This window comes from Acanthopagrus latus, chromosome 23 (assembly GCF_904848185.1).
Source record: "Acanthopagrus latus isolate v.2019 chromosome 23, fAcaLat1.1, whole genome shotgun sequence".
Taxonomy (NCBI): domain Eukaryota; kingdom Metazoa; phylum Chordata; class Actinopteri; order Spariformes; family Sparidae; genus Acanthopagrus; species Acanthopagrus latus.
Window position 1 is genome coordinate 24969441 of NC_051061.1, and position 27250 is coordinate 24996690.

The following is a 27250-nucleotide window of genomic DNA, read 5'->3' on the forward strand; positions in this document are numbered from 1 at the left end:
ATATAGAAACATATGCCATAAAGAATCTACGGTGGCCCTGAAGGGCAAACGACAAAAAGAAAAACACAACAGCATTAACAAAAACACAATCACAAAAACATAAACACAGCAACATTAATAAAAACGCAACAATATTAACAAAAACACAACAACATTGACAAAACACAAGCACAAAAAAACACAATATTAACAAAAACACAACAACATTAACAAAACACAAGCACAAAAAAACACAATATTAACAAAAACACAACATTAAAAAACATAACGACATTAACAAAAACACAACAACATTGACAAAAACACAAACATTACATTACATTAGGGGCGGCTGAAGCTCAGTGAGTAGAGCTGGTGGACCGGTGATTGGAAGGTCGGTGGTTCGAATCCCGGCTCCCCTGGGACGGGACTGAGCTACATCTTGAAGTATCCTTGAGCAAGATACTGAACCCCAAAGTTGCTCCTGATGTGCAGCTGGCCCCTTGTGTTGGCACCAGGGTGTATCCTGGCCTTTGCCCATTAAGTAAAGTGGATTTGGTCCCAGTAAGCCCCACAGTGGCAACATCCAGCGACCCTCATGGATAAGTGGAAATAAAACGAAATGGAACAACAACATTAACAAAAACAAAATCACATTAACACAAACACAACGACATTGACTTCTACCAGAAAAAGTAAGTTGTACCTTCTATGACTCAGATCAATGCTGATTGGATGAAAGCACATCTGTCTGTTTAACAGGTGGGAAAGGCTGCTGTGCGCCACACCAGGTAGTTCACGGCTCGGCTGTAAACATGGGCACCACCGAAGAAGATATCAAGGATTATTTTGATGCGAGACATACATTTGAGGTGACAGTTAATATGCTGTCAACTTTTCATAGCATAACAATGAGTACGTTGAAGACACGTTGAAGAGAAGCAGGATTGTGTAACTGCAGTGAAGCCAGCCGTGGTTCGCGTTTGCTTGTGCGTGAATCTACTGACATTTACGGTAATCATGATGAAACTGCTCTGAAGAGCTGCTGGTAGTGACTGTGGGTCAGACTGCAGTCTCACAAGAATCTGCCTTTTAGATGACTGATATACAATAATCTACATCTACATTAAAGCCGCTGTGAGGCTGTAATGTACACTTCAGAAAAACAAACAAAGGTGGTGGAAAAATAAAAACGGAGAGGAAGTGTGTAGACAATGAACAGGAGTGCACTGAGCAGCCAACCTTGAGAAACTGGGACTGTGATTGGCTGGAGATAAACTTGTTTTTTGACCATGTGTTTGCGTAGACAGCCAGCTGTGTCATCAGTGTAGACACACACTGTGTACCACCTGTGTTACTGGAGGATATCACTACATGTCACACTGATCATTGTAGTTCCTGCTGCTGGTACGTTCACTGCTCCTGTCGCGCTGTCGTACTGGCCCTGCTGTTGGTGTGCGTATTGCATCCTACATGAAGTGTTAATGCCAGAGGACATGAACAAACAGGCGCAGGACACGTGGGCTGGCCTTCATGTGAGCATTTGTTAAAAACAACTATATAAGCATGGTTGGGCCACAACAGGTGGTGGGCCGAACAGTCCCAGTTGTACCAGAACACACTGTGTGGTGCTGATCAGGGGAACTTAAATCCACCTGGATCATTTCACTTACAGGGTTCTTAATACAATAGTTAGATAAAACTGGGAATACAGTAATGACTTTCCAGTTGTCTGTTATGTATGTACAGAAAAGCAACTGAGCAATTTATTCTGAGATTTGCTTGAGTGAACATACTTTTGAATTTTCCATCAGAGACAAGTTGCAAAAATCATATTGTAATCCTGAAGCTAACTGACATTACATTGTACAGATAACATTCAAACCAGTTAGGTGTGTGTATGTCATGATGGATGAACTTTTATAATATTACTCATGTCTGTTTATTTGAATTGTTCAACAGAGAAGGATGATCTGAGGATCCTGCTCCTGGGAAAGACAGGATATGGGAAGAGTTCGTCTGCAAACACCATCCTCAGGCGTGAAGCGTTTCACGCTGATAGGTCTCCTTCATCTGTGACAACAAGGTGCCAGAGGGCCTCCAGAGAGTGTGACGGACAAACTCTTGAGATTGTCGATACTCCAGGTCTGTTTCACACAGACAAAGGTCTCAAAGAGGTGATGACAGAGATCGCTGATTGCTTCACATTGATCTCTCCTGGTCCTCATGTGTTCCTGCTGGTTCTGAGGCTCGGTACCTTTTCCAAAGGAGATCAAAAATGTCTGGAAACCTTCCAGAAGACCTTCAAAGATTCAAAACGTTACACAATTGTCCTGTTCACCCACGGAGATCAGTGTGAGGAAGGAGCTGACAATTTTATCGAAAAACATAAAGACCTGAAAAGGTTCATGGAGGAGTCCTGTGAGGCGCACCACGTCTTTAACAACAGAGTCGAGGATGAGTCTCAGGTTAACGGCCTGCTGCAGAAGATCAACCACGTGGTCCAGAACAACGGAAGAAGCTGCTACAGCAACGACCTGATCCAACAGATTGAGTCCGTCCTTACAGAAGTCAGCCAGCTCCCTGAGGTGACCTCAGCAAGTGATCCTGCACAGGCATCAATGGATTTCATTTTAAAGTACATACCAGAATACATTTCTGAAAACATGTCAGACATGTTAAAAAAATACCTCCCTAAGGTGGTTGGAGATAGGGTTGGGGGCGCAGTGGACGGACAAGCTTATAAAGCTGTGACAAGCTACCTTAACCTTCTGAATAAGTTTGTGTATGACCTCATGCCAGATGCAGCTAAGAACTAAGAATGATGAGAGCTCCTCAGATCAGAGCAACATGACACAGGGAAAATAATGTTAGCTAACGGCTCTACATTTATTATCTTTTTCTACTCTGTGAGCTTAAACAACACAATATTTTTAAAATGTGCAGACTTTGATTTATTGGTGTGGACGTTGATGCATGGAGCATCGTTCAACACTGAGTGTTTCTCAAGTGATAAAATTATGAATATGCCTGAGACCAAATTGTGGAACATTAATCTAAACTAAAAATCTGATTAAAAGTCTAAATCAAAGAACCTCCAACTGTTCTTTGCTCTTCACGTTGAAACCTTGATGTGTGGAGCTCCGACTCACCTGTCCAAAGTTAATTTACTGTTTTATTTGTTTATGACTCCTGTAAAGGTGTGTGTGGTGAAAGGCTTCTGTCGGCTCTTTGGATCAAGTCTTGTTGGATGTTATGCCAAGTTGATCATCATGTTATTGTTTAATCATTAATCATTTTATGACAGTTATGTGATGTTTGTGCTGTGTGCATCCTGCTGTTTTCTATCTCTGCTGCAATAAACTGAACTCTGTCTGATCTGTATAACGACTGTTCTTCTAACACACATTTACATTTCATGCCATCAAATGATATTTATCTACAGGAGCTTCCAAGCGGCAGGAGAGCATCAGCTCCCACATACATCTAATTCATCTTACTGTATGCATGTGTGGAAGCTAGCCTGCTAATTAGCCACGGAGATGTCTGACCCAGGAGTGTCCTCCAGCATGTCTGATGCTGTCTGATCAGTAACACAACAGTAACGTTCGGTTGGTCTGTCATCCAGCTGCCGGCTGTGGTTACAATCGTTTTCATCCATCCATCCTCCTGAACAGCCGGAGGTCCTCCAGTTCTGCCCAGCTGGATATTATATTATGTTTCACTAACACTCCAACAGCTTTCATCATTGTGCCTCTCACCATGTCGGGGGCATCAGTGTAGTAATGTTCACACTGCTCACCAGCATCAGTGTTGGAGAGATGGAACTAGTATTTATTAAATCTGTCCACGAGTGTTCAGATCACCAGTCAGTGTTAATGGCAGGTGTAAACCACCTGATGATGATAGTCCAGGTAACTTCACGGTTCATAGGAAGCTCCATCACACACTTTGACACTAGGCTTTGCCATCAGAAGGAGTCGGATCAGCTCGACTGAGCAGGGTCCACTCATCAACGGTTCTGTGGGACTTTACTTTTTTTTACTTTTTAAAACTGGAGTTGATGCTTTTTATCTTTGTAGGCCTCCAGCTGAACAACAGTAACTCACTTTCCCACATCTCGTCCATTCTGCTGTTCACACCTTTGAGCAGCCTATTAATAAAATAGCACCATTTTGCATGTTAGCAATACAAGTGTTTGCTTCTGGTCTGCGGTTGAACTTTAAGTTTCTTCTCCAGCTTCAGGATGATGATAGGAACAAGGCGTCGGGCCTGAGACGGGTCAGGTGGTGCTGCTCGCGGTCGGTTTGGACACAACAGTAGAAAACAATGAAATCAAGTTCATAATGTTGCTGACAGTTAGTGTAACTGTAATCTCATGTATACTGATTAATGATTGTTATTTTTTTAAAATGATATCTAAAATAATCACACCAAATGATCCTGTCTGAGTTCCCAGTGATGCTCCAGGCTGCAGGTCCATGTGTAACTGATGACTCCCTGAAAACTTCTCAACAACTGTGGAACTGTGTTTCAGGTATTTGTGCTCAGCCTCCTGATTTGTTGCCTGCAGCTGCATCTTGATTTCTGGTCTGTGAGTGGTCAGATTTTGGTTAGAAACAGGTGATGAGTATTTCAGGGGAGGGAACTGGAAGCTATAATATATATACTAGACGTGCAAATACAAGAGTCAGAAGAAGACATCCACAGTGACAGAACATCAACTGTCAGCTTCCTTTACAAGACAAACATGACCAGTGAGGATATTTTACTCTCTGGTGAGTACACGTCTTACACAGAGATCATGATCAGTGTTGGATCAATATCTGGTACAACAACCATTTTCTCTAAAGTTCATTCATCATGTCTGTGATGCAGGACATGTTTGTTAAGCATCTGAAAAAAAGATTTGAAATTTAGTCATTTTACAGTCAGCATAGATACAGTTTACTGTATTATTTGATTCATGCGTGAATTAATATTTTGCTTTATCTTTAATATGTAAATAAGTGAAAAGATCAAGTATCTGTAAGAACTTGTGTTTCTCTCAATGACTAACAGCGTTAGCTCTAATTTTTTTGTACACCACAATTTCAGTGCTTTTCATAATGCATTACAAAAAGGAAGACATTAAAAGTTCTTCTCTGAAACATGAATAACATTTGTTATGGTTTTGTTGGTCCTCAGCCTGGAACAAATTTACAGTCAAGCAGCATTTTAAATCTCTCTGACTGGAAACCAGTTCACTGACCTGAGACCTGTTTGGTGTCTTCACTTCTTTGTTCTCTGAGTTCTGACTGGATGTGATATTTGCTGTTTTTAAAAAGGGAGCTTGAAGGTTTTGTAATTAATTTAACTGAAAACTTTAAATCTTGAAAAAGTCTCAGTGAGTTCTGTCAGGCGGCGTCTCAGTTCAGGAGCCATCCAGTCATTCATTGGTGGAGCTCCCTGACAGACGTGTGGGTGTCATCAGTGTAATTATGATGGTTGATGTTCATGTTTTGCCTAATGTGACCTAATCAGAGCATCTCAATGTTAAACCAGAGAGGACCGAGGGTTGAGCCCTGAGGTTCTCCACACGTCACCATCGGTCACTCAGATTCACAATCACAACTGTAACAACACGTGAACGACTGAAGCACAACCTGCTTCTGTTGTTTATCAGAAAGAAGTTTTCACTTGAAAACACAAAAGTTGCTGTTGGTGAAAAAAATATAGCGTAATACACTAAACAACATTAACTTCTCATTATTTTGTTGTTTACAATTATCTATTCACACCAGTATTATTTATTACCACAGACTTTAATCGCTCATCTACACACTGTATTTATAGGACATGATTCACACTCAGTTCTGACTCTGAATAACTTTCCTGCATCACAGATCATCAACCTGGAAACCTAAATTCTTTGTATCCAGAGAAACAGCAGATCCTGTTTACTTTTGTTTGTTTACAGCCAAGATTATTGTTTCTAACTACATTTGATGGCTTTACTTTTGTACTTTGATTCAAGATAAATTTCCATTTCAATTCTTTCCTCCACCACTAACATCTGTGTGATGTTGTCCAACAGACTCCTCACAGCTGAGGATCGTACTCATCGGGAAGGTTGGAGCTGGGAAGACTTCGGTCATGAACACCTTCCTGAGGAGCTCCGAGGAAAATGAGAAACCTGTTTCTTGCGGGACAGAACCACATCAAGTCCAGATCGCAGGACGATCTGTGGTCCTTGTCGACACTCCTGGTCTGTGCAGCACAGAACAAACAGATGAGGAGGTGATGAAGGAGATCGAGCGTCGTGTCTCCCTCGCTGTTCCTGGACCTCATGTGTTCCTGTTTGTCCTCAACTGTCTGGACAGATTTACAGAAGAAGAACAGGACATGGTGAAGATGATCAAGACGACGTTTGGAGAACACGTTACAGATTACACTGTGGTTCTGTTCACGTGTGGAGACGAACTGAAGAGAGATGGAAAACTGATAGAAGACTTCATTAAGGACAGCAGAGCTCTCAGAGGCTTTGTTGGTGAATGTAAAGGGGGACACCATGTGTTTGATAACAGAAACCAGGATCCATCTCAAGTCACAGAGCTGCTGCAGAAGATCAGCATCATGGTTCAGACTAACGGAGGAAAGTGCTACACTGCTGACAGCAAAGACAAAGGTGCCAGACTTAAAAAGAGAATCGCTGTTACAACAGGCAGCTCTGCGGTGGCTGGAGCGGCTGTTGGAGGGTTAGTGTCGCACTTTGTTGGGAGCCCGTTGGGAGCTGCATTAGGTGCTACAGCTGGAGGAGTAGTTGGAGCTACAGTAGGAGGTGCAGGGATACTTGCAGTGGAACACGCTAAACATCAATGTATGATACAGTAAACTTACATAATTCACATCATGTATCAATCAAGGAGATAATAAATTAGCACGGAGCTGATATTCAGGATGACCAAATGAACAGTAGCATGTCAGAAAAAGGGAAATTAATTGAAATTGCTGTACTCAAAACACTAAAGTCACTTAAGTTTCCTTAACAGAAGCCAGGATTGTATTCACAGTTGCTGCTGACACGCCTGCTGTCATAATGCTGATAAAGAGAGCGCAGATCAGCGGACGGCCTCCTCTCATCGCCCGACATAAACCACCGCAGATCAATAACATCCCAAAGTATCAGAAGACGCAACGCAACTCCTGGTCCAAGCTCTGGTCGTCTCCCTCCTGGACTCTCAGCCTCTGAGACTGAACCACTGCAGTGTATCCAGAACGCTGCAGCGCCTCGTTTACAATCCACCCAAATTCTCCCATGTGACCCGCCTCCTCCGTGACCTCCACTGACTTCCTGTTGTGGCCCGCGTCTGATTCCAGATGATGGTTCTGGACTTCAAGTCCGTCAACAGAACTGCACCGTCTTCCTCCAAACCCTGGTCAGACCACACGGCCCAGAGAGCACTGCACTCTTCTACATCAGCGGGCCGGCTGGTACCACCATCGCTGAGAGCAAACAGAGCTGCTCAGAGAAGTCACCACTCTTCTCTGTTCTGGAGCCTCAGAGGAGGAACCGAGTCCAGACCAGCGTCAGGACAGCAGAGTCTCTGTGTCTGCAGCAGGAGACTCAGGACTCACCTGTTCAGACTTCACCTGGACCTGCAGAGCATCACTGCCTCCCAACAGCCCCAAAAATACAAAAATAACTGTATCATATCATATGCTGTCATATCATCACACTTCTATCACAGCATTTATGTACTTAAAGTATTTTTGACAAACAGCAGTTATGATCCTCAGATGACGGCTCGACAATTGTTTCTTTATCTCTTTTTGCTCCATAGACGGTGATGTCGTGTTTCTCTCTTGTGACAAATGTACTTATTGTAAGTCACTTTCGACAAAAGCGTCTGCTATATGTCCTAAATGTAAATGTAAGGTGACTTCTTTAATTCAAAGCTCACAGCAACATGTATACAAAGGTTAATGGTGAGAAAGAACGAGAGACACGAGCGACTTTCACACTGAACTAAATCAGACTGCAGTGCTGAAACTGACATCATGTGACTCTGATCCACGACGTGTTCACAATATATACAAAAGATTCATTTCTATGTATTTTCACATCAAAATACACTCAGACTAAATGTCACGTGTGCTTCTGTTAATTTGAACAAACTTATTTGAATCAACAATATCACTCAGCTGTCAATCAAGCTTCCTCTTAAAGCAGCTAGCAGGTGCTGATAACTCATGTCAGGAAGATGCTGCAGGAGAGTTTCACACAGACAGAAAATCTATCTGTGGATTTAAGTGAGACTGGATCATGATTCATGGAGAAATGTTTTCTGGTTTAACCCTTTTACAGAGCGTCCTGATGAACAGACGGCTACAGTTGTTGCTGAAGTCACTGCTAACAGAAGCTAACTGTACTGGACTCTAGTTCAGTAGTTCAAATTCTACGCTGACACTCCTTCAAACACCAACAAGTATTCTGGAGTCCCTCCCTTCCTGACTTTTACAGGAACATGTGATGCCAAAGCAAACGGTTTTAGTGGCAGTATTCAGACAGTTTAACATGTCAGGGAAATATCTGATAATGCTAAGCTAACTGATGTTATTTAGGTACTCTTTTAGTCAAATGTAATGTTAGCATGGAACTTTATAGCTTGAGCTTTTTTGTGTCTTTGAGTAAATGTAGTTTAGACTGAATCATCATCACACAGAAGTCATGGCAGCTATGTTGACTGAGGGATGGTAGACGTGCAGATTCTCTACCTGATGCTCTCAGACACACCTGCTGACAGTCAGTCAGTGGCTCTCACATCATTATTAGACTTGAGCATGAGCGCCCCCTGGTGTCTGTGTGCACTCTGTGCAGCTGAGAGGCCAGAGGGACAAACACTCAGTTTCATCTATGAAATACATGTTTGAGCTTCTCGTGTGAATAAATGAGTCAGTGTGCTGCTGATTCAGTATTTTGTGTCACTAATCATTTCTCTCAGATGGAAACAACAACATTCACCTCACAGTTCTTAAACTTCCATCAGTTTCATGACATTAAGATGACTGTAATGTAACAGACATCTTCCAGCACACTGACTCATACTTCCTCTCTGCCTTCATGCTGAATAACACAAACCCTCCCTCACCTCGTGAACCACATCGATCCGTCTCGTAACTGACTCCTTTCTCATTCCTGGTGTTGACTAGTTACCGAAACACTCGGTCAGTGTTGAGATAATCACGTCTGCTGCCTGTCGTCAGGACTGAACAACGGCCTCTCAGGCGTTCACCCTCCACATGACGCTCATTCTGTGAGAAGCTGCTCTCAGAACAACAGGCTTCGTTGTGTTTTCAGAGTGTCAGCAGTTTTTCTAAATGCTGTGCGTGTGTCGTCACAGTGGAGAAGATGTTTTCTTCATTTGTTTGCATGTGTTTTCCTCAGCTGCACTGTGTTGAGCTCTCAGGCCGCCGTAGACTTCTGATGTTGCAACAAACCTACATTTGCCTTCAGACTAATGGCTGTATGAAGCATAACACTGGTGTTCAGGAGAAAATAATGAATACTGACATCCTACTAGATCCTCAGGAGACTTCAAGACAACGACATGTCTTACTAAAACTTTTATTGGTTGTCAGACAAACGATATGAAACTGTAAGAAAGAGCTGACAACAAACTCGTGGACTCAAAGGCTGAAACGAGTCTACAGTGAGGCTGGAAACATACGTAACACAGATGGACTGGGGCTCATTTAGGTCTCAGATAATTAGTCTAAACAACGAGGTTTTTCTTTGCATCAAGTCATGTCTAGACTAAAGGTTTCTAAAGGCTCAGTGTGTAGAACTCAAAAACACTCTCCAGAAACTGGATCAGTTGTATCCAAAGCACGATCAGGCAGAGCCAAAGTGAGCAAGCCATCAGAAGATCAGCACATCAGCTCACTGAGACAGAAAGCAGCTTCATCACAGAGACAGAACTTTATGAATAAACACCACAAGACTCCAATCAGCAGGAAACCAGGACAAACACCTGAGGTGGGCTCAGAAATACCAGAAACTACAGTGGATGATGGTCTTAAAGTCTTTCCTGTAGGATGCATCCAGGAAGCCTCTGAAGGAAGGCGCCCTGGAGGCCTCCTGATCACCTCAGGTGACTCATTTTAATGTAAGAGCAGCAGCCATGCTAACACTAGCGCTAGTGCTAACGCTAACCCCTAAAGGATTCCCTCAGGGACACGCTGGTTAGCCTTCTCCAAGCCTGAACCACACATAGACTAGATGAAGAACCCTGCAGTGGTAAAGAGCTTGTTCCTGTTCCACAGCCACGACAGAACAAATTGTTCCTCTTGAAGTCAGTCAGCGCCTCCTCCAGCACCCAGGAGGCCGAGCAGTGTGAACCAGTGGGAACCACCACCACAGCCAGCCACCCCAGAGGATCCGTCCTCAACCTGGACATGCAACAATGAAGAGTCACGTCAGCCAGGACAGCCCAACAGTGTTCAGAGCCTTCAGCACAGGACGAGCTCAGAAACCTCTGCTGGGCGTATGCCTGGTTCTTCAGACTCTGCCTCCTCCACAGATGATACACTGCTCATGTTCAGAAGATTTACCCACCTCAGCAGTTTCTCCAGTCCAGGTCAGTACTGGGTTCAGCTTCAGTGCCTGTCACACCCGTTCTGGCCTTCTGGTACCTGCCCGCTGCACAGGAATAGATGGCTAACCTGAGTACCAACCAGGTAGTGCTCAGCTGAGCCTCTTCACCCAAGTGTCCAAAACATACGGTGTTCTGGGACCAGGTTCCTAAACTTGGTGTGTGTTATATATGTTCTTGTCACAGCAGTCCAATAAAAAAACACCCCTCTCGTTCAGATCAGGTTGGCTGGAACAGAAACATATAAGATAAACAGCATGTAAAATAACCCACATGTGTCAATGAATACATGTAAAACAGGTTGTAAACTAGATATGATGCATTTCTGTTCCGCCCCTGATTTGCTGCTTGCAGCTTCACTCTGGTTCCTGCGCTGTGATTGGTCGGCTCTCTGTGCCTTTTTACTCTCAGACTGACTTGGTAGCAGCTGACATGGGGAGGGAACCACTGACTTTATAATGTATGAAGATGAAATGACGAACTATTCAAGAAGACATCAGACCAGCTGCTTCCACCTCACGAAGATGGACAGAAAACATCTTCCTGGTTAGTAACTGTTTTATTATGATTTTTTATTATCACTGTCACATATCTTGATGACAGACGACAGACACTCTCACTCATTCACCACGTTAAAGTCTCAACTTTTAAATATTTCTCTCGCCCCTTCAGCCTCCTGCAAGTTTCATGTTTGTAATCTTCTCTGTACTCGTTTGTCTTCATGTCGAGTCTCACATGTTGCAGCATCTTATTATTTCATTATTATTTTTTTATATAATGGATTTATATTTAGGTCATGTTGTATGTGATTCATTTTAAACAGATGTAACTGCTACATAATTCTGTGACTAATACATGATTTACAAATTTTGTATTTTTTGTGTTTTCTGTGATTCACCTTTTCAGACGTTGAGCAAATGTGTTATTTGCAGCTTCTGATCAGACCAAATACACAAACTGACACTTTTCAGCTTTCATCAACTGAACTTAGTGATTTTTAAGATGTTCATTTTCCTCATTACATTTGTTTTTAAATGTAGTTTTGTTACATAAATACAGTCGAGGACACAAACACGAAGTACAGCAGCAGTTTATACTCGTGTGTCCAACACATCAAAATGGAATAAAATAATTCCATACAGTGACAACATGAATGTTAAATTGTTAGAATAGTTAATTAGATGTTTGTGTTAAACACTTTGGTATGTGAGCCCAAAATGTTGCTACATATTTGTTCCTTCGTGATGTTTGTGAGATCAGAGCGACTTATTATTCTTATTTCTTATAATGTCATTTTAAAGATGTTTTTTGTTGAGTGGAGGCAGTTTGATCAACTTCAGTTAAAACTCTTACAATCAAATAGAAAGTTTAGTAATTAGGAGAAGCAGCTTGTGTGACATCACATCTCATTATTATTATTATTATGTAATATAATGTTAATTATCAGGTGTAATATCACTAACTTCTTCTTCAGTCCATTTGTAGTTTACCACGTCTTACTGTTTTTATATAAGGCTCTGGTTTCTGCAGTAACTCCTTTCATACTTCATATTTAGTATATTCACTATTATTTAATACTCTATTGTCTTTATTCTCATGAAAACTGGACCCAGTGTGTGATCCTGACCAGGAAGCCACTGGTTTTTGGAGCAGTCTCTGGTTTAGTCTGGTCTTCAGTGGGAATCTGAACCCGCCCCAGAGCCCACAACAGCCAACGAGTGATTGTGTAGACCAGTGACCCACTCTCTCTTCTTCCTCCTCTCTCCTGAGCCAATCACACACCAGCCTCCCGATGATTGACGCATCATGTAGCCAATGAGATTTCAAATCCAGTTTTTAAAGCCCTAAACTTGGAAATGATGCCATTTTATGTGTGTTTATTATTTAGTGTCAATAAGGAAATGAAGGACAATAATGAGATTAATGGTCCCGTCACCATCAGGCAGGAGGGATCTGAGTCCGTCCTGATATTAAACTACAACATGTTAGACCATGTTTCAAATTTTTGAAATAACTGCATGTGATGTCATAGTTAAAGTTTGGTTGCCAACGGATGTTGTTTTTTCATTTCAATCATGTATGTTTATTTTAATATTTTAGAGGATGATCTGAGGATCCTGCTCCTGGGAGGAACCGGAGTTGGGAAGAGTTCGTCTGCAAACACCATCCTCAGGCGTGAAGCGTTTCACGCTGATAGGTCTCCTTCATCTGTGACAACAAGGTGCCAGAGGGCCTCCAGAGAGTGTGACGGACAAACTCTTGAGATTGTCGATACTCCAGGTCTGTTTCACACAGACAAAGGTCTCAGAGAGCTGATGACAGAGATCACAGGTTGCATCAGATGGATCTCTCCTGGTCCTCATGTGTTCCTGCTGGTTCTGAGGCTCGGTACCTTCTCAAGACAAGATCAAAAATGTCTGGAAACCTTCCAGAAAGTCTTCAAAGATGCAAAACGATACACGATTGTCTTGTTCACCCACGGAGATCAGTGTGAGGAAGGATGTGATGCTTTCATCAAACGCCATAAAGATCTGAAAAGGTTCATGGAGGAGTCCTGTGAGGCGCACCACGTCTTTAACAACAGAGTCGAGGATGAGTCTCAGGTTAACGGCCTGCTGCAGAAGATCAACCACGTGGTCCAGAACAACGGAAGAAGCTGCTACAGCAACGACCTGATCCAACAGATTGAGTCCGTCCTTACAGAAGTCAGGCAGCTCCCTGAGGTGACCTCAGCAGTTGATCCTGCACAGGCAGCAACAGAGTACCTGGAGGGCTGGATCTGTAAGGGTCTAGTTACTGTGATGGAACAAGCTCCAGGTCTGAGATACTTCCTCAGAAAAGTGGAAGATGTGGCTTATAAATGCATGCCACCTGAAGCTTTCCAATCACAGTGATCGATCATCTGAACCGCACTTCAAAACAAGTGGCAGAGAAAATCATGGAGGCAAAAACACAGAAGTCCTTTTCGCATTATCTCACCAGCAGCGGTTTGCCAATACTCCACCAGCACTCCACCAATACTCCACCAGCACTCCACCAATACTCCACCAGCACTCCACCAATACTCCACCAGCACTCCACCAATACTCCACCAGCACTCCACCAATACTCCACCAGCACTCCACCAATACTCCACCAGCACTCTAACCCTGGAAAGTGACAAAGTTATGTTTTTCACTCTAAATGACAAAATCGCCTTTTAAAGCTCTTGGTTGCTTTTTAAAAGCAGAGCTGTTGAGTTCTCAGTCTGCTGCTTTCTCCTGTTTATCCAGCGTTGTTGTGTGAAAACATACTGTTGGGTGAATATATGTTCCGAACACAACCTGAGCAGCGGATGTGGAACATAGTTGACCAAGACTCTGTTTGAATGTGCCTTTATGATTTAAAGCTCTTTTTAATCAAATGTAATAAAGACAAAAGTTCTGCAGAAACTCGACTTAAAATCTGAACGTGTCTGTTTCTGTGATTGGTTTGTTTAAGTGTCATTTGTGATTTTGTTTTTGTGTTTCAATAAAATCATAAAATCCACACAATGAATGAAAAGTTCTTCACAGAGGCAGAATATCCTTCCGGGCCGGACTGTGTTCCTGTTGGTGTGGTACTGAAGGGTCCAGTCACTAACAGTGATGCTGCAGGTCCTCGTGGGACTGATGACTCTCTCCAGGTCAACAACTGTGGAACTGTGAACAAGTCTTTGTGCTCAGCCTTCTGATTTGTTGCCTACAGCGCTTCTTTATCTCTGGTCTGTGAGTGGTCAGACGTTAGTTAGAAACAGATGATGAGTATTTCAGGGGAGGGAACAAGAAGCTATGATATATAAAGTGTTGTGTCAGAGGAATACATCCAGTGACATCTCAGACCTGCTGCCTCTACAAGAACAAGATGAGCGGTGAAGAGTCGCAACACTCTCGTAAGTTCTCGACACATTTTCTCAACCATGAAGCGGTTCAGTGTTAATCTGTGATGCCTGAAGTTTGTCAGAAAGTATTCAAATCTATTTATATCTATTTACAGTGTGTTCAGTTTATTATACAGCTGTTGGATTATTTTCTTCATATTCTGATGTAAGTTAGTTCTGAGTGAATAGTTAGTACTTGATGACAATAACTGACAGTGTTTGCAGCCTCTCTGTGTTCTGACGCCTGACAAGAACACTGAAATATAAAAATGCAGCAAAAACCTAGTTGAGTTTGATAACGTGTATATAAGAAGACAAACAGATAAATATAAAGCAAAGAATCAAAAGATTAAAGAGACAGACAGTAACACTGTGTGATGTGTTCACTGTTCCTGGTCTTTGTTCAGACTCTTCAGACTTTTTCTTCGATGGCGTAAATAAAAAGTTTGGTTTCGATTTTTCTTTGGATTCTTGCCGTTTTAAAGATGGTAGAACACAAACGGTGTCGTAGTAACTGTGCATACAAGATTTAAACAAAACCAGCTGTAAAAACTAAGTTCAGACTCATTTGATCTTTTCTTTGTTGTTCTCTTGCAGAGAGAATCGACGGAACTCTCGTTGCTTGGTAACAAAGAAAAGGTACATTTGTGTGTCGTCTGCATAATTATGATAGCTGATCAGATTATTTGGTATAATCTGTCCCAATGGAAGCTTGTTAAAGTCCTGCTGACCTCCACACTTCACGTTGGTCCACTCAGAGCTCTATTACGTCTTTATTGGTTTGTCTAACAGGATTATACATGTATGTATTGTTAAATCTGAATAAGACGCCACCGGCACAAAGAGCTCAGGACTTCTAGCTGAGGCTAATAACTTATTACACCATCATACAAAACAGTTCCTCTCCTAAAGATCGTACTTCAAGAGACTGACCGACCAAACAAACAGACAAACAAACTAACTAACTAACTAACTAACTAATTAACAAACAAACAAACAAACAAACAAACAAACAAACAAAGGTACAGAGTATCAGCAAAAGTCCGATTCTTTCCTCCACCACTAACATCTGTGTGATGTTGTCCAACAGACTCCTCACAGCTGAGGATCGTACTCATCGGGAAGGTTGGAGCTGGGAAGACTTCGGTCGTGAACACCTTCCTGAGGAGCTCCGAGGAAAATGAGAAACCTGTTTCTTGCGGGACAGAACCACATCAAGTCCAGATCGCAGGACGATCTGTGGTCCTTGTCGACACTCCTGGTCTGTGCAGCACAGAACAAACAGATGAGGAGGTGATGAAGGAGATCGAGCGTCGTGTCTCCCTCGCTGTTCCTGGACCTCATGTGTTCCTGTTTGTCCTCAACTGTCTGGACAGATTTACAGAAGAAGAACAGGACATGGTGAAGATGATCAAGACGACGTTTGGAGAACACGTTACAGATTACACTGTGGTTCTGTTCACGTGTGGAGACGAACTGAAGAGAGATGGAAAACTGATAGAAGACTTCATTAAGGACAGCAGAGCTCTCAGAGGCTTTGTTGGTGAATGTAAAGGGGGACACCATGTGTTTGATAACAGAAACCAGGATCCATCTCAAGTCACAGAGCTGCTGCAGAAGATCAGCGTCATGGTTCAGACTAACGGAGGAAAGTGCTACACTGCTGAAATCCTACGTGAGGCTGAGAAAGAAGGGAAAACGTTGGGGGTCAGGAAGAGAATCGCTCTGAGTGTTAACGGCTCGGCTCTGGTGGGAGCAGCTCTCGGAGGAGTCGTGTCGCACTTCGTCGGGAGCTCGGTCGGAGTTCCAGCAGGAGTTGCAGCGGGCGGAGCAGTCGGAGGTGTCCTGGGAGGCGTAGGCATCGTTACAGCTGAACACATTCGAGCTAAAACATGCAACATACAGTGAACCGTCATCAAAGGGACAAAAAGTCATGGTCCTGTCACCTCGGTGTCATTGTGTGTGTTTCCTGTGTTCTCTGGGTTTCTTTTGGGTTTTGTCTTTATCTTCCATCTTGTGTCGTTACCCTCCGTCCTCGTCTTGTATTTATAGTTTGTCTGGATTCTGTTCATTTGCCATCTTGTTGTTACGAGTCTGTTTGCCAGTCTTCTTTTGAATTCTGGATCATTTGGATCGGCACCAGCTTTTATTAAAGCTCACTTTGTGTGGTGAAACTCTGGAATCTACATTTGGTGTCCAGTTGTTGTTGATAGTTGTCACCAAGTTATTCCTAAATTCGTACAGCAGAGTGGTGAAGCCTGTCGTCCTAAAACCTGTGAGTCAGTTAGCATGTTAGCACTTCCTGTACCCAGCCGACCCATTCAGAGCTTTACATGACTCCACCTGTCTTGTCTCCTGTAGTCCCACACTGACCGCATGATGTTTACTGCTGTGCACATACAACACAGCAGACGGTGGATCCACTATTTGATGCCAGACTGATACGCTCTATATGATCTAATCTATAATCTATATCTAGAAGAACTGTGTTCAAGGCATCTTCAGCAGTCTGAAAATCATTTCCGTTGTAGAATAATTGATATAAATAAACAATACTGCAGAAAATTGACCCAAACTAGCTGCACTTCTGTATCACCACCACTACATCTGATATGTTATCGTGTTGATCAGGTTTATTTATTAAGATTATTGATAGATCTGGATTCATTTGTACCTCCTTGGTGTATTAGTTTGCATATCGCTGTGTTAATAAAGTCGATATCTGTAGATGTCATTAACCTTCAGTCTGCATCAAAGCATCTGAAGGGTTTTTACTTTAGTGTCGGCTGTAACTTCAACACAGACCGAGTGACTCAAGGCTTCACAGTGTCAGCATCCGCTACAGACTGCAGGCTGCTTCGTTTGATATCATCATCAGTATGATCAATGGTCAGATCAATATGTGGGAAATAATGAGTGTTTGACAGCAAAAGGTTTAGAGATATAATCTTCCACAGGAGCCACAACGATTCTAACTTCAACACAGTGCTGCTCACCTGGCTGAGACGTTCACTGGGTTGATGGGCGGGGACAACCCATGGGAGGGGCGGGGACAATATGTGGGAGGGACAAGGACAATGTATGGGAGGGGCGGGGACATCAATACGTTAATTTCTTCCACCCTTTCTTTTTTCTTTTCTTTTCTTTTCTTTTCTTTTCTTTCCTCTCTGTTAACAGCACCACTCATCTTTATCAACCTCTCAGTAATCAGAGGGCAGCCAGCTGAGCTCACTCCAGTCAGCCTCAGGAAACATGTGTGATGTTGGAGCGCCCTCTGCTGGACTGATGACGTCGCTGCAACAGCAGAGAGACTCACCTGGACTCACCTGGACTCACCTGCTCACTGTTCCTCCAACATGCACTCTGTCACCATCAGCCACTTCATTCAGTAGAAGTGTGTCAGTGTAATGTGACTGTAGTTGTGTTGTGGTGATGTAACAGCAGGACGGTTCTGTTGGTTCTGTTGGAGCCGCTGAGCTGGACTCATCTGACCTGTTGTGTTCAGGACTGACACTGATCTTTTCTTTCCTTCATCAATCCGTCTATTGATCACTTTGTAAAGTTTCTGTCTGATGTAAATGTCGTCAGATCTGATGTACAAACACACTCAGACACATTAACACAAGCTTTATTCATTACAGCACAACCAGGACAGAAGCAGGAAGCATCTCATTGGTTTAAACCTTGTCCAGGCTGATGGGATTGTGGGTGATGATGACATCACACAGGTCACACGGTAGTTGTACGGTAAGGACCAAAGGTCTGAAGACTGGGGGTCTGAGGACTGGGGGTCTGAGGACTGAGGGTCTGAGGACTGAGGGTCTCAGGACTGAGGGTCTGAGGACTGGGGGGCTGAAGACTGGGGGTCTGAGGACTGAGGGGCTGAGGACTGGGGGTCTGAGGACTGAGGGTCTGAGGACTGAGGGTCTGAAGACTGGGGGTCTGAGGACTGAGGGTCTGAGGACTGGGGGGCTGAAGACTGGGGGTCTGAGGACTGGGGGTCTGAGGACTGAGGACTGGGGGTCTGAGGACTGGGGTCTGAGGACTGAGGGTCTGAGGACTGAGGGTCTGAGGACTGAGGGACTGAGGGTCTGAGGACTGGGGGTCTCAGGACTGAGGGTCTCAGGACTGAGGGTCTGAGGACTGAGGGGCTGAGGACTGAGGGTCTCAGGACTGAGGGTCTCAGGACTGAGGGTCTGAAGACTGGGGGTCTGAGGACTGAGGGTCTGAGGACTGGGGATCTGAGGACCGGAGGTCTGAAGACTGGGGGGCTGAGGACTGGGGGTCTCAGGACTGAGGGTCTGAGGACTGAGGGTCTCAGGACTGGGGGTCTGAGGACTGAGGGTCTCAGGACTGGGGGTCTGAGGACTGAGGGTCTGAGGACTGAGGGTCTCAGGACTGGGGGTCTGAGGACTGGGGGTCTGAGGACTGGGGGGCTGAGGACTGAGGGTCTGAGGACCGGAGGTCTGAGGACTGGGGGTCTGAGGACCGGAGGTCTGAGGACTGGGGGTCTGAGGACTGAGGGTCTGAGGACCGGGGGTCTGAGGACTGGGGGTCTGAGGACCGGAGGTCTGAGGACTGGGGGTCTGAGGACTGGGGGTCTGAGGACCGGAGGTCTGAGGACTGGGGGTCTGAGGACTGAGGGTCTGAGGACTGGGGGTCTGAGGACTGGGGGTCTGAGGACCGGAGGTCTGAGGACTGGGGGTCTGAGGACTGGGGGTCTGAAGACTGGGGGTCTGAGGACTGGGGGTCTGAGGACCGGAGGTCTGAGGACCGGGGGTCTGAGGACTGGGGGTCTGAGGACCGGAGGTCTGAGGACTGGGGGTCTGAGGACTGGGGGTCTGAAGACTGGGGGTCTGAGGACTGGGGGTCTGAGGACCGGAGGTCTGAGGACTGGGGGTCTGAGGACTGGGGGTCTGAAGACTGGGGGTCTGAGGACTGGGGGTCTGAGGACTGGGGGTCTGAGGACTGGGGGGCTGAGGACTGAGGGTCTGAGGACCGGAGGTCTGAGGACTGGGGGTCTGAGGACCGGAGGTCTGAGGACTGGGGGTCTGAGGACTGAGGGTCTGAGGACCGGGGGTCTGAGGACTGGGGGTCTGAGGACCGGAGGTCTGAGGACTGGGGGTCTGAGGACCGGAGGTCTGAGGACTGGGGGTCTGAGGACTGGGGGTCTGAGGACCGGAGGTCTGAGGACTGGGGGTCTGAGGACTGGGGGTCTGAAGACTGGGGGTCTGAGGACTGGGGGTCTGAGGACCGGAGGTCTGAGGACTGGGGGTCTGAGGACTGGGGGTCTGAAGACTGGGGGTCTGAGGACTGGGGGTCTGAGGACTGGGGGTCTGAGGACTGGGGGTAGAGGTATAGAAGAGGAGCAGATTGTAACCGTCTCCTGGAGTGTGATTGTTGATGAGTTGATGACAGCAGGGCAGTAAGTCCAGAGATCCTCATGTTCCAGGTGAAGCCAAGTGAAGCAGCGTCTTCGTGTCATTTGAGCCTTAAAGACTCTAAAACAAAAGATGTTCTTGTTCCCGTGAAGCTGCTGCAGATTCATCTGTTCACCTCATAAAGATAAACAGCCTGTGATTTACATGTGAAGGCAGCCGGAGACTCTCTGTGTGTGTTTAAGCAAACAGAAGGTCATTTATCTGCACAGGCAGCTGACTGTTATTCAAATACAGAGTTCTTGTTTCTGACATGTTTTTGTTCTGTTCTAACGGCTCACAGTGTCCATCACACACACAACTCCTCACATGGTGGAGGAGCAGTAACCTTACAGCCCTGGACAGATACATGACATCATGTCACCTCATCAGTGAGTGAAGGTCGGAGCTGAAGAAAACCCGACTTCTGTTGTTTCTGTTCATATCCAACATTTTGCTTTGATCAGTAAACCAACTGTTTGAGTTGTTGGACACACAGCTGATGGAAACTCCAGTGTGTCATCAGTAAGAGGCTGCTGACTCATATCTGATCTATATCTATAGACCCTGTGCATGTTACCATAACAACCAATCAATGGACAGATGACCTCGACTTTATTGATCTCACCTGGTGAAAAATATAACTCATTTACATTTACACTCGGCAGATGCTTTTGTCAAAAGTGACTTACAATAAGTATATTTGTCACGAGAGAAGCCGCCGATGGAGTAAAAACGAAATATAGAAACAATTGTCAAGCATCGTCTGAGGATCGTAGCTGCTGTTTCTCAAAGATCAACTTTAAGTGCTGTGATTGAAGTGCTGATGCAAACTTTGTTTTTGGGGAGTCCTGCTCCGTGGGGTCCAGGTGAAGTCTGAACAGATGAATCTTGAATCATGAAGCTAAAGTTGAAATCCAGATGATTAAATATACAAACCTACACATCACATCCACTCAGTCTGGTCTGCAGGACTCAAACCATCAACCCATCTCCTGATACATTCATGACATTCATCAACTGTTTGATGCCTTGAAATATGTGCTGGGACCCTGTTTCTAATGTTGCTGAAGTTTGGTGCTGTTCTGAGCATTATTTGTGGCTTTTTGATGGTGATTTATACTTGGACCCATTTACTGCAGTGTGTTGTTGTTGTGCAGTCGTTTCTGAGGATGCTAAAACTACGTAAGCTAGCGGTCCGCAAACTTTGTCTCTCGGGGGGGTCGTACTCAGTGTCAAGGTGTGTTAGAACATGGATTAAACTTACACCGGAATATCCCTTTAATATGTCAGTCAGTCAATAACAATATCAATAACACAAACAAAACAAAGAAACTCTTATCAAATCATTTAAACACAGAGCCTTCACAAAGAAACACGACAAGTGGATCATGAAACTTTATTCAGTTCATAGAAAGCTGACAAACACACACACACAAACACACACACACACACACACACACACACACACACACACACACACACACACACACACAATGGAGCCTGACACTTGACTGAAGTTATTCATTACCTTCACAGGTGAAATGAACACGTGTCATTTCCATTGATAATCTGGATAATGTTATCAGCCTCGTCTCTCTATCGTTTCTTCATACGTGACAAACCTCTTTGTCTCCAGCTGCCCAGGACTGGATGAGAATCACTACCTGGAGAGAAGGTGTGGCCAGTCAGCTTCTATAAATCTACAGGTTCTGTCCTGTTGAGCTCAGAGTGCAGAGGCTTCCTCCGACACCCCAACAACCTGCAGACTGTCTTCAGACCGAGATCACATCCAACATCCAGCTGCTGACCAACCAGCTGCTGACCAACCATCTGCTGACCAACCATCCTGCTGACCAACCAGCTGCTGACCAACCAGCTGCTGACCAACCATCTGCTGACCAACCATCCTGCTGACCAACCAGCTGCTGACCAACCAGCTGCTGACCAACCAGCTGCTGACCAACCAGCTGCTGACCAACCATCCTGCTGACCAACCATCCTGCTGACCAACCAGCTGCTGACCAACCAGCTGCTGACCAACCAGCTGCTGACCAACCATCCTGCTGACCAACCATCCTGCTGACCAACCAGCTGCTGACCAACCATCCTGCTGACCAACCAGCTGCTGACCAACCAGCTGCTGACCAACCAGCTGCTGACCAACCATCCTGCTGACCAACCAGCTGCTGACCAACCAGCTGCTGACCAACCATCCTGCTGACCAACCATCCTGCTGACCAACCAGCTGCTGACCAACCAGCTGCTGACCAACCATCCTGCTGACCAACCATCCTGCTGACCAACCAGCTGCTGACCAACCAGCTGCTGACCAACCAGCTGCTGACCCTCTTCAGTGTCCAGCTTCAGGTCAGTCTGTTGAGGGTTTTATTTGTTCTAAACCTGAGAGGATCAGTTGGCACCAGCTATGGTCTCCTTTTCCACTATAGTACTATTAATGGTTCTTCATACTGTCACTACTGCAACTAGACCTGGTCCAGCTCGCGCCGCTGCAGGTATAAATCCACTTGTTTCTTAAGGTATGTCGTGGAAGTGAGCTCTGCAGTGATTGGCTCTGGTGCACACGTGACTGTGGTGGCTCCAGTGGACAATGCTCACGGAACTGGTGACGCATTTATGAAATGATTTATTAACAGTATCAATGTGGTCCAAACAAATCAGTCTGTTCCTGATCCACAGAGATATTTGAGGAACACACACACACACACACACACACACACACACACACACACACACACACACACACACACAGATTCCTTGCTTTTATAGAGAGATGACATGTTTCATTTATGGGATGCTGCAGAATCCTCCAGCTGTACTGCAAATACTTTTTTAGTTATTGATTCTTGAATTTTGACCCTCTGAGCTAATTTTCATTGTGTTGAAATATGTCGTGAACCTTACAGAGACACAGAGGATCATTTACAACATGTGTGCTTTTAAATACTCGATGCTGAATGTCTACAGTCTTCACATTAACACGATTATTTCAAACATTAACATCTCCTCTAGATTATTCTTTTATCTTCAGTACATTTCTGACCTGCTCTGTTATGAAGCAGCGAGACCTCTCAGCTGGTCTGGGATCAGGTCAACACTGCAGCTTCTTCTACTAGCCTTCATACTTGAATGCTGACAAAATAAATCATCTCTGAATAAACGTGTTGAGCAGAAATAATAAAGAAGTTATTAACATGTTTGTCATGTTGTGTGTTGGCAGTCATGGCGTCTCCTGGCCTGCTGCTCCTCCTGCTGGTGTCGTCCTCCCTCCTGCTCTCCAGTGTCTCTGCAGATATAGAGAACATGATTCGATCTACAGGCCAAATGGCTCGCAAAACCATTTCCATGTTCAATGACCTTGGTGTGCCTTTGCTGATGCTGATACCAGTTGATGGGAAGCTGATAAGTCTTTGTACCAAGTTAGGACTCGGGCTCTTACTGAAATTGACTGAGAAAGATGATAAATCAGTAGCAGATCTTCTCAAGTCTGAATTTAAAAGTCTTAATTCTAAGATTGATGAATATCATGCAGAGCAGAAATGGCAGATCTGGGCAGCTGCTGCCTTCCACAATCCAGAGATGGAAATAAAAGTAGCCTGGGACCAGTTTGAAATACTTATCAGCAGTTTACCTGGTAAAGAAGAGGCCGAGGTAAAGAAGCTTAAAGATGAATTTCTTGAGAATTACATAAAAGCTGGCACAGATGAACTGCACAAGTACCTGACGACTACAGGAATAACCCTCATAAACAACCTTGGAAAGGGGCTAGTTGAAGAGCTTAAATGTCATGAAAAAGATATTCTAGGATATACTGTGTTGATTAATTCACTTATCTACAAGGGCAATCTGATGAACCATTTCAGCTACCAACACAAGCAAACTCAGACTCAGCAAAAGATCGATCACTCAGCTGAAATTGCATACGAGAGTTCATCAGTGATGTTCGAACTTTACAAGTCCTGCGTATTCAACAGTTATAAGTATATTGAAAAAGAGGTGAAAGACCTCATTAATGACCAAAAACGTCGAAAACTGGCACATGAAGTCAGGTCGTTCTTGGCAGAGACGTATGACAGGTATGACTGGATGGTTGTTGCATATAAAACAAAGAACTCTGACCACACTGAACTAAGATCACTGAACAAACACACCTTAACAGGATTTCATGAAGCAGTAACATCAGGGGCTGTGAGTGTGTCCTTCGTCAGACAGGTGAAGGGGAATCACACAATGGCAGATAAAGTTGGACGAGCCATACAAAGATGCCTCACTACGACGTATGACTGTCATAAGGTAGCAGAGAAACTCAAGGAATGTAAAGAAAAAGTGGACGGAATTGAATTGTCCAAGACTTACACGGCAGTGCACGCCTTCATAGACAAAGCCCACCAAAGCTACGAGGCTGTCACAGTACCAGAGCAACTGATCAGCCCGTACGACACAACAGTTCCTTATCTTTATCAAGGAGTGTGTAAAAAATATAAAGTCAGCCCACTGATAAACTTCGGTGGCACATTTGTAGTTTTGATTAAAAGTGATGAAGAGATAAAGATACAAGATCCCTGCAAAGACATGAAATGTAGTGGTGACAATAGAGAAGGCGATAGAGGCAAATGTGTTCCCATCCCAGAAACCTTCAGAGCGATGTGTGAGTGCCATCGTCCGTACTACGGCGAACACTGTGAGCTCAGCATAGACGACTACAAGAAGGAGTTACAGAAAGAGCTGGAGGACCGGTCAGGAAGTGCCACAGGGTAACAGCAGGATTATAACTGCTGCGTCATAGTCGGCCTGCAGGAGTCTGCCGGGGTCGACTAATTTCATGAAATGAGTTTCTTGTCTTTAACAGACATCTTACTGAAGCTGATGTAACACAGGCAGTTTAATCCACACACAAATATCAGCGTAAATACTGACAACCAGGCTAGTTGTTTCTATCTGCCTCCAGTTTTTGTATGAAGCTAAACCAGCTGCTGGCATTAGCCTCATAGTAACTTAGCTCACATGACAGCAGTCACAATCTTCCAGGTCCAGGATGTGTTTAGCCTAGCTTAGCATAAAGACTGGAAGCTGAGGGAAACTGCTAGCCTGCATCTTTTTGCCAACATGAAGATATAAGTTGCTGCTGCTGATCCAAACAGTCTGAACCAGTAAAACCCAGTGAAACTAAAGTGTTCTGTAAACTCAACAAGAACTTTAAAGTGATGAAACAGACAAACTGTAACTCAACTGAACTACTCTAACAAACAAGAGTTCATTTCATGAAATGACGACTTTTCTGATAATTAGCCTGGTGTTGGTGTTTCCAACTTCACAGTATCAACCAGGCTTAAGTGATGTCATCATGACATCATGACATCATGAGCTGTAACACAAATTGCAAAGTAAAGAGAGGCTTCAGACAGACGGGAGGGTCACATTCAACACTTCATGCTCGTCTGATGAATCTCAGCCACACGAACAGAAACAACATCTGTGCGTTGTGATATCTGTAGAGACGCACCGACTGACCTGCTGATTCCAGTCTGAGCGAATAAAACAGAAATGTGTCAATCATACGTGAGAAAACATCAAACTGACAGCGGCGTTTCATCTACGTGACCTGTGTGTGTCTGTGTATGTCATCATCACCTGCTGCCTGCAAATCACATCTAACTGGACAAAGTTTAAACCAGTGAGATGCTTCCTGCTTCCTGCTGAGATGAATAAAGTGTGTGTTGAAGTGTCTTTGTGAGTCTGATTCAATTGTTTCTCTTTATTTGTATTATTTTCTACATTGTGGATCGAATGAAGACGTCCAAACTATGAAGGAACACAAGATGAATTATGTAGTAAACAAAAAAAGTGTTGAGTCGAGCTTTGAATAATAATTAGCAGAGCTCCGTCACTCCTCCTCCTCATCATCCTCAGATGACAGGTGGAACCAAAAATCTACAATTTGGACTCAAAAGACCAAAGTTCAGATTTCCACTGGACTAAAGTCCATTTATTGTGTTTCTGAGCCCAAACACGTCTCTTCTTCCTCTTCATAAGTAATAAAATAGACAATCTCAAGTATTCAATGACCACTCCAACTATTTACAAATATGCAGTACAATATATATATATATATATATATATATATATATATATATATATATATATATATATATATATATATATATATATATATATACAGCTGATGTTGAGACGTGTCTGCTTCTTGAACGTTCTGACTCTGGTGACTCTGATGAACTCGTCCTCCAGTGACTGCTGGTCTTCCTCTCCTGGGCCGGTCCTCATGAGAGCCCGTGTTCAGTTCTTCTGGATTGACTGACCTTCATGTCTTAAAGTAATGATGGACTGTCGTTGGTCTTTACTAACTGAGTGGTTCTTGTCATGATACGGATCAGAACAGTTGTCCAACAGGGCTGTTCACTGTGTACCTGATGGACTCAAACACATTAAAAAGGCAAGAAACTCCACAAATTAACTCTCGACGCAAGATGCAGCTGTTCACTGAAAACCCTTCCTGGTGACGACCTCATGAATCTGACTGAGAAGTGCTGTCAGATCAAACGTGCGACTGAAGAATATAAAATATAAAACACATTCTGGTTCAACACTTTTTGTTTACTACTTAATTCCACTTGTGTTCCTTCATAGTTTGTATGTATGAAGTGAAGCAGCTGATGGTGGATGTGGGAGGTAACAGTGAGCAGGTGAGTCCAGGTGAGTCTCTCTGCTGCTGCAGTGACGTCATCAGTCCAGCAGAGGGCGCTCCAACATCCCACATGACTCCAGCTCAGGTTCTGCTGCTGGATGTTTCCTGAGGCTGACAGCAGAAAATAATCTGTGACAAACTGTGGCCGTTTTTGACTATTTTTGACTTCACCATTATATTTCACCTTAAAAACTATTTTCCTGCCTTGTTTGGTGTCATTATTTTCATTTTGACATACTGTATTAACACAGTGGACCCAAAATCACAAAAAAACATAAAATCAGAGTAGGAAAAAGTTTTTACTGTGAAAACAACAAATATGTTTAACGAACCCATTTTATTACTGCAAATATAAATTGTTGTTTGCTAAATTAGTGCACAAGTTTTTAAGATTTGAACCAAAACTCAGCAAGCCTGCGTCTTCATGCTACGTCATCTTAAATTAATCACATGATTTTGATGTGCTGGTGCGTCAGTCGACCTCAGAGGGTTAATAATGAACAGCTGACACAGTGTGAACCACACAACTCTGTCACAGCTGGAGGCTAAAGAGCACTGCAGCAGGAATCGAACCACCAACCTCCTGAACAACAACCCA

General features: G+C 44.2%; 4 protein-coding genes across 4 annotated transcripts; 3 read left to right on the forward strand and 1 right to left on the reverse strand.

The window, feature by feature from the left end:
• Positions 1 to 231: 231 nt before the first annotated feature.
• Positions 232 to 16434, forward strand: LOC119013825 (GTPase IMAP family member 8-like). The gene is made up of 5 exons (XM_037088696.1): positions 232 to 2796; positions 6056 to 6646; positions 7339 to 7452; positions 12714 to 13430; positions 15602 to 16434. The coding sequence occupies exons 1-5, from the start codon at positions 1914 to 1916 to the stop codon at positions 16417 to 16419; spliced, it is 3123 nt and encodes a 1040-aa protein (XP_036944591.1). The 5' UTR covers positions 232 to 1913; the 3' UTR covers positions 16420 to 16434.
• On the forward strand, positions 4660 to 8836 carry LOC119013324 (GTPase IMAP family member 7-like). Its single transcript, XM_037087740.1, has 2 exons — positions 4660 to 4757; positions 6056 to 8836. The coding sequence occupies exons 1-2, from the start codon at positions 4730 to 4732 to the stop codon at positions 6850 to 6852; spliced, it is 825 nt and encodes a 274-aa protein (XP_036943635.1). The 5' UTR covers positions 4660 to 4729; the 3' UTR covers positions 6853 to 8836.
• A 1754-nt stretch (positions 16435 to 18188) lies between the features above and the next one.
• On the reverse strand, positions 18189 to 21837 carry LOC119013826 (pollen-specific leucine-rich repeat extensin-like protein 1). Its single transcript, XM_037088697.1, has 2 exons — positions 21774 to 21837; positions 18189 to 19897 (listed from the first exon to the last, which is right to left on the reverse strand). Exons 1-2 carry the CDS (start codon positions 21835 to 21837, stop codon positions 18189 to 18191), a joined length of 1773 nt encoding a protein of 590 aa, XP_036944592.1.
• Positions 21838 to 22164: 327 nt separating this feature from the next.
• Positions 22165 to 25457, forward strand: LOC119013322. Its single transcript, XM_037087737.1, has 2 exons — positions 22165 to 22298; positions 23170 to 25457. Exon 2 carries the CDS (start codon positions 23172 to 23174, stop codon positions 24705 to 24707), a length of 1536 nt encoding a protein of 511 aa, XP_036943632.1. The 5' UTR covers positions 22165 to 22298; positions 23170 to 23171; the 3' UTR covers positions 24708 to 25457.
• The last annotated feature ends 1793 nt before the right edge of the window (positions 25458 to 27250 follow it).

What these genes read in the sequence shown, in the direction of transcription:
- LOC119013825 (XM_037088696.1), top strand. Translation starts at nt 1,914, where the DNA reads ATGTCTGTTTATTTGAATTGTTCAACAGAGAAGGATGATCTGAGGATC. An exon ending in GCCAGATGCAGCTAAGAACT is followed by an intron (nt 2,797 to 6,055) that starts AAGAATGATGAG and finishes GTTGTCCAACAG; the next exon opens with ACTCCTCACAGCTGAGGATC. An exon ending in TGCTGACAGCAAAGACAAAG is followed by an intron (nt 6,647 to 7,338) that starts GTGCCAGACTTA and finishes GTCTGATTCCAG; the next exon opens with ATGATGGTTCTGGACTTCAA.
- LOC119013324 (XM_037087740.1), top strand. Translation starts at nt 4,730, where the DNA reads ATGACCAGTGAGGATATTTTACTCTCTG. An exon ending in TGAGGATATTTTACTCTCTG is followed by an intron (nt 4,758 to 6,055) that starts GTGAGTACACGT and finishes GTTGTCCAACAG; the next exon opens with ACTCCTCACAGCTGAGGATC.
- LOC119013826 (XM_037088697.1), bottom strand. Translation starts at nt 21,837, where the DNA reads ATGGTTGGTCAGCAGATGGTTGGTCAGCAGCTGGTTGGTCAGCAGCTG. An exon ending in GCTGGTTGGTCAGCAGGATG is followed by an intron (nt 19,898 to 21,773) that starts GTTGGTCAGCAG and finishes ATCACACTCCAG; the next exon opens with GAGACGGTTACAATCTGCTC.
- LOC119013322 (XM_037087737.1), top strand. Translation starts at nt 23,172, where the DNA reads ATGGCGTCTCCTGGCCTGCTGCTCCTCCTGCTGGTGTCGTCCTCCCTC.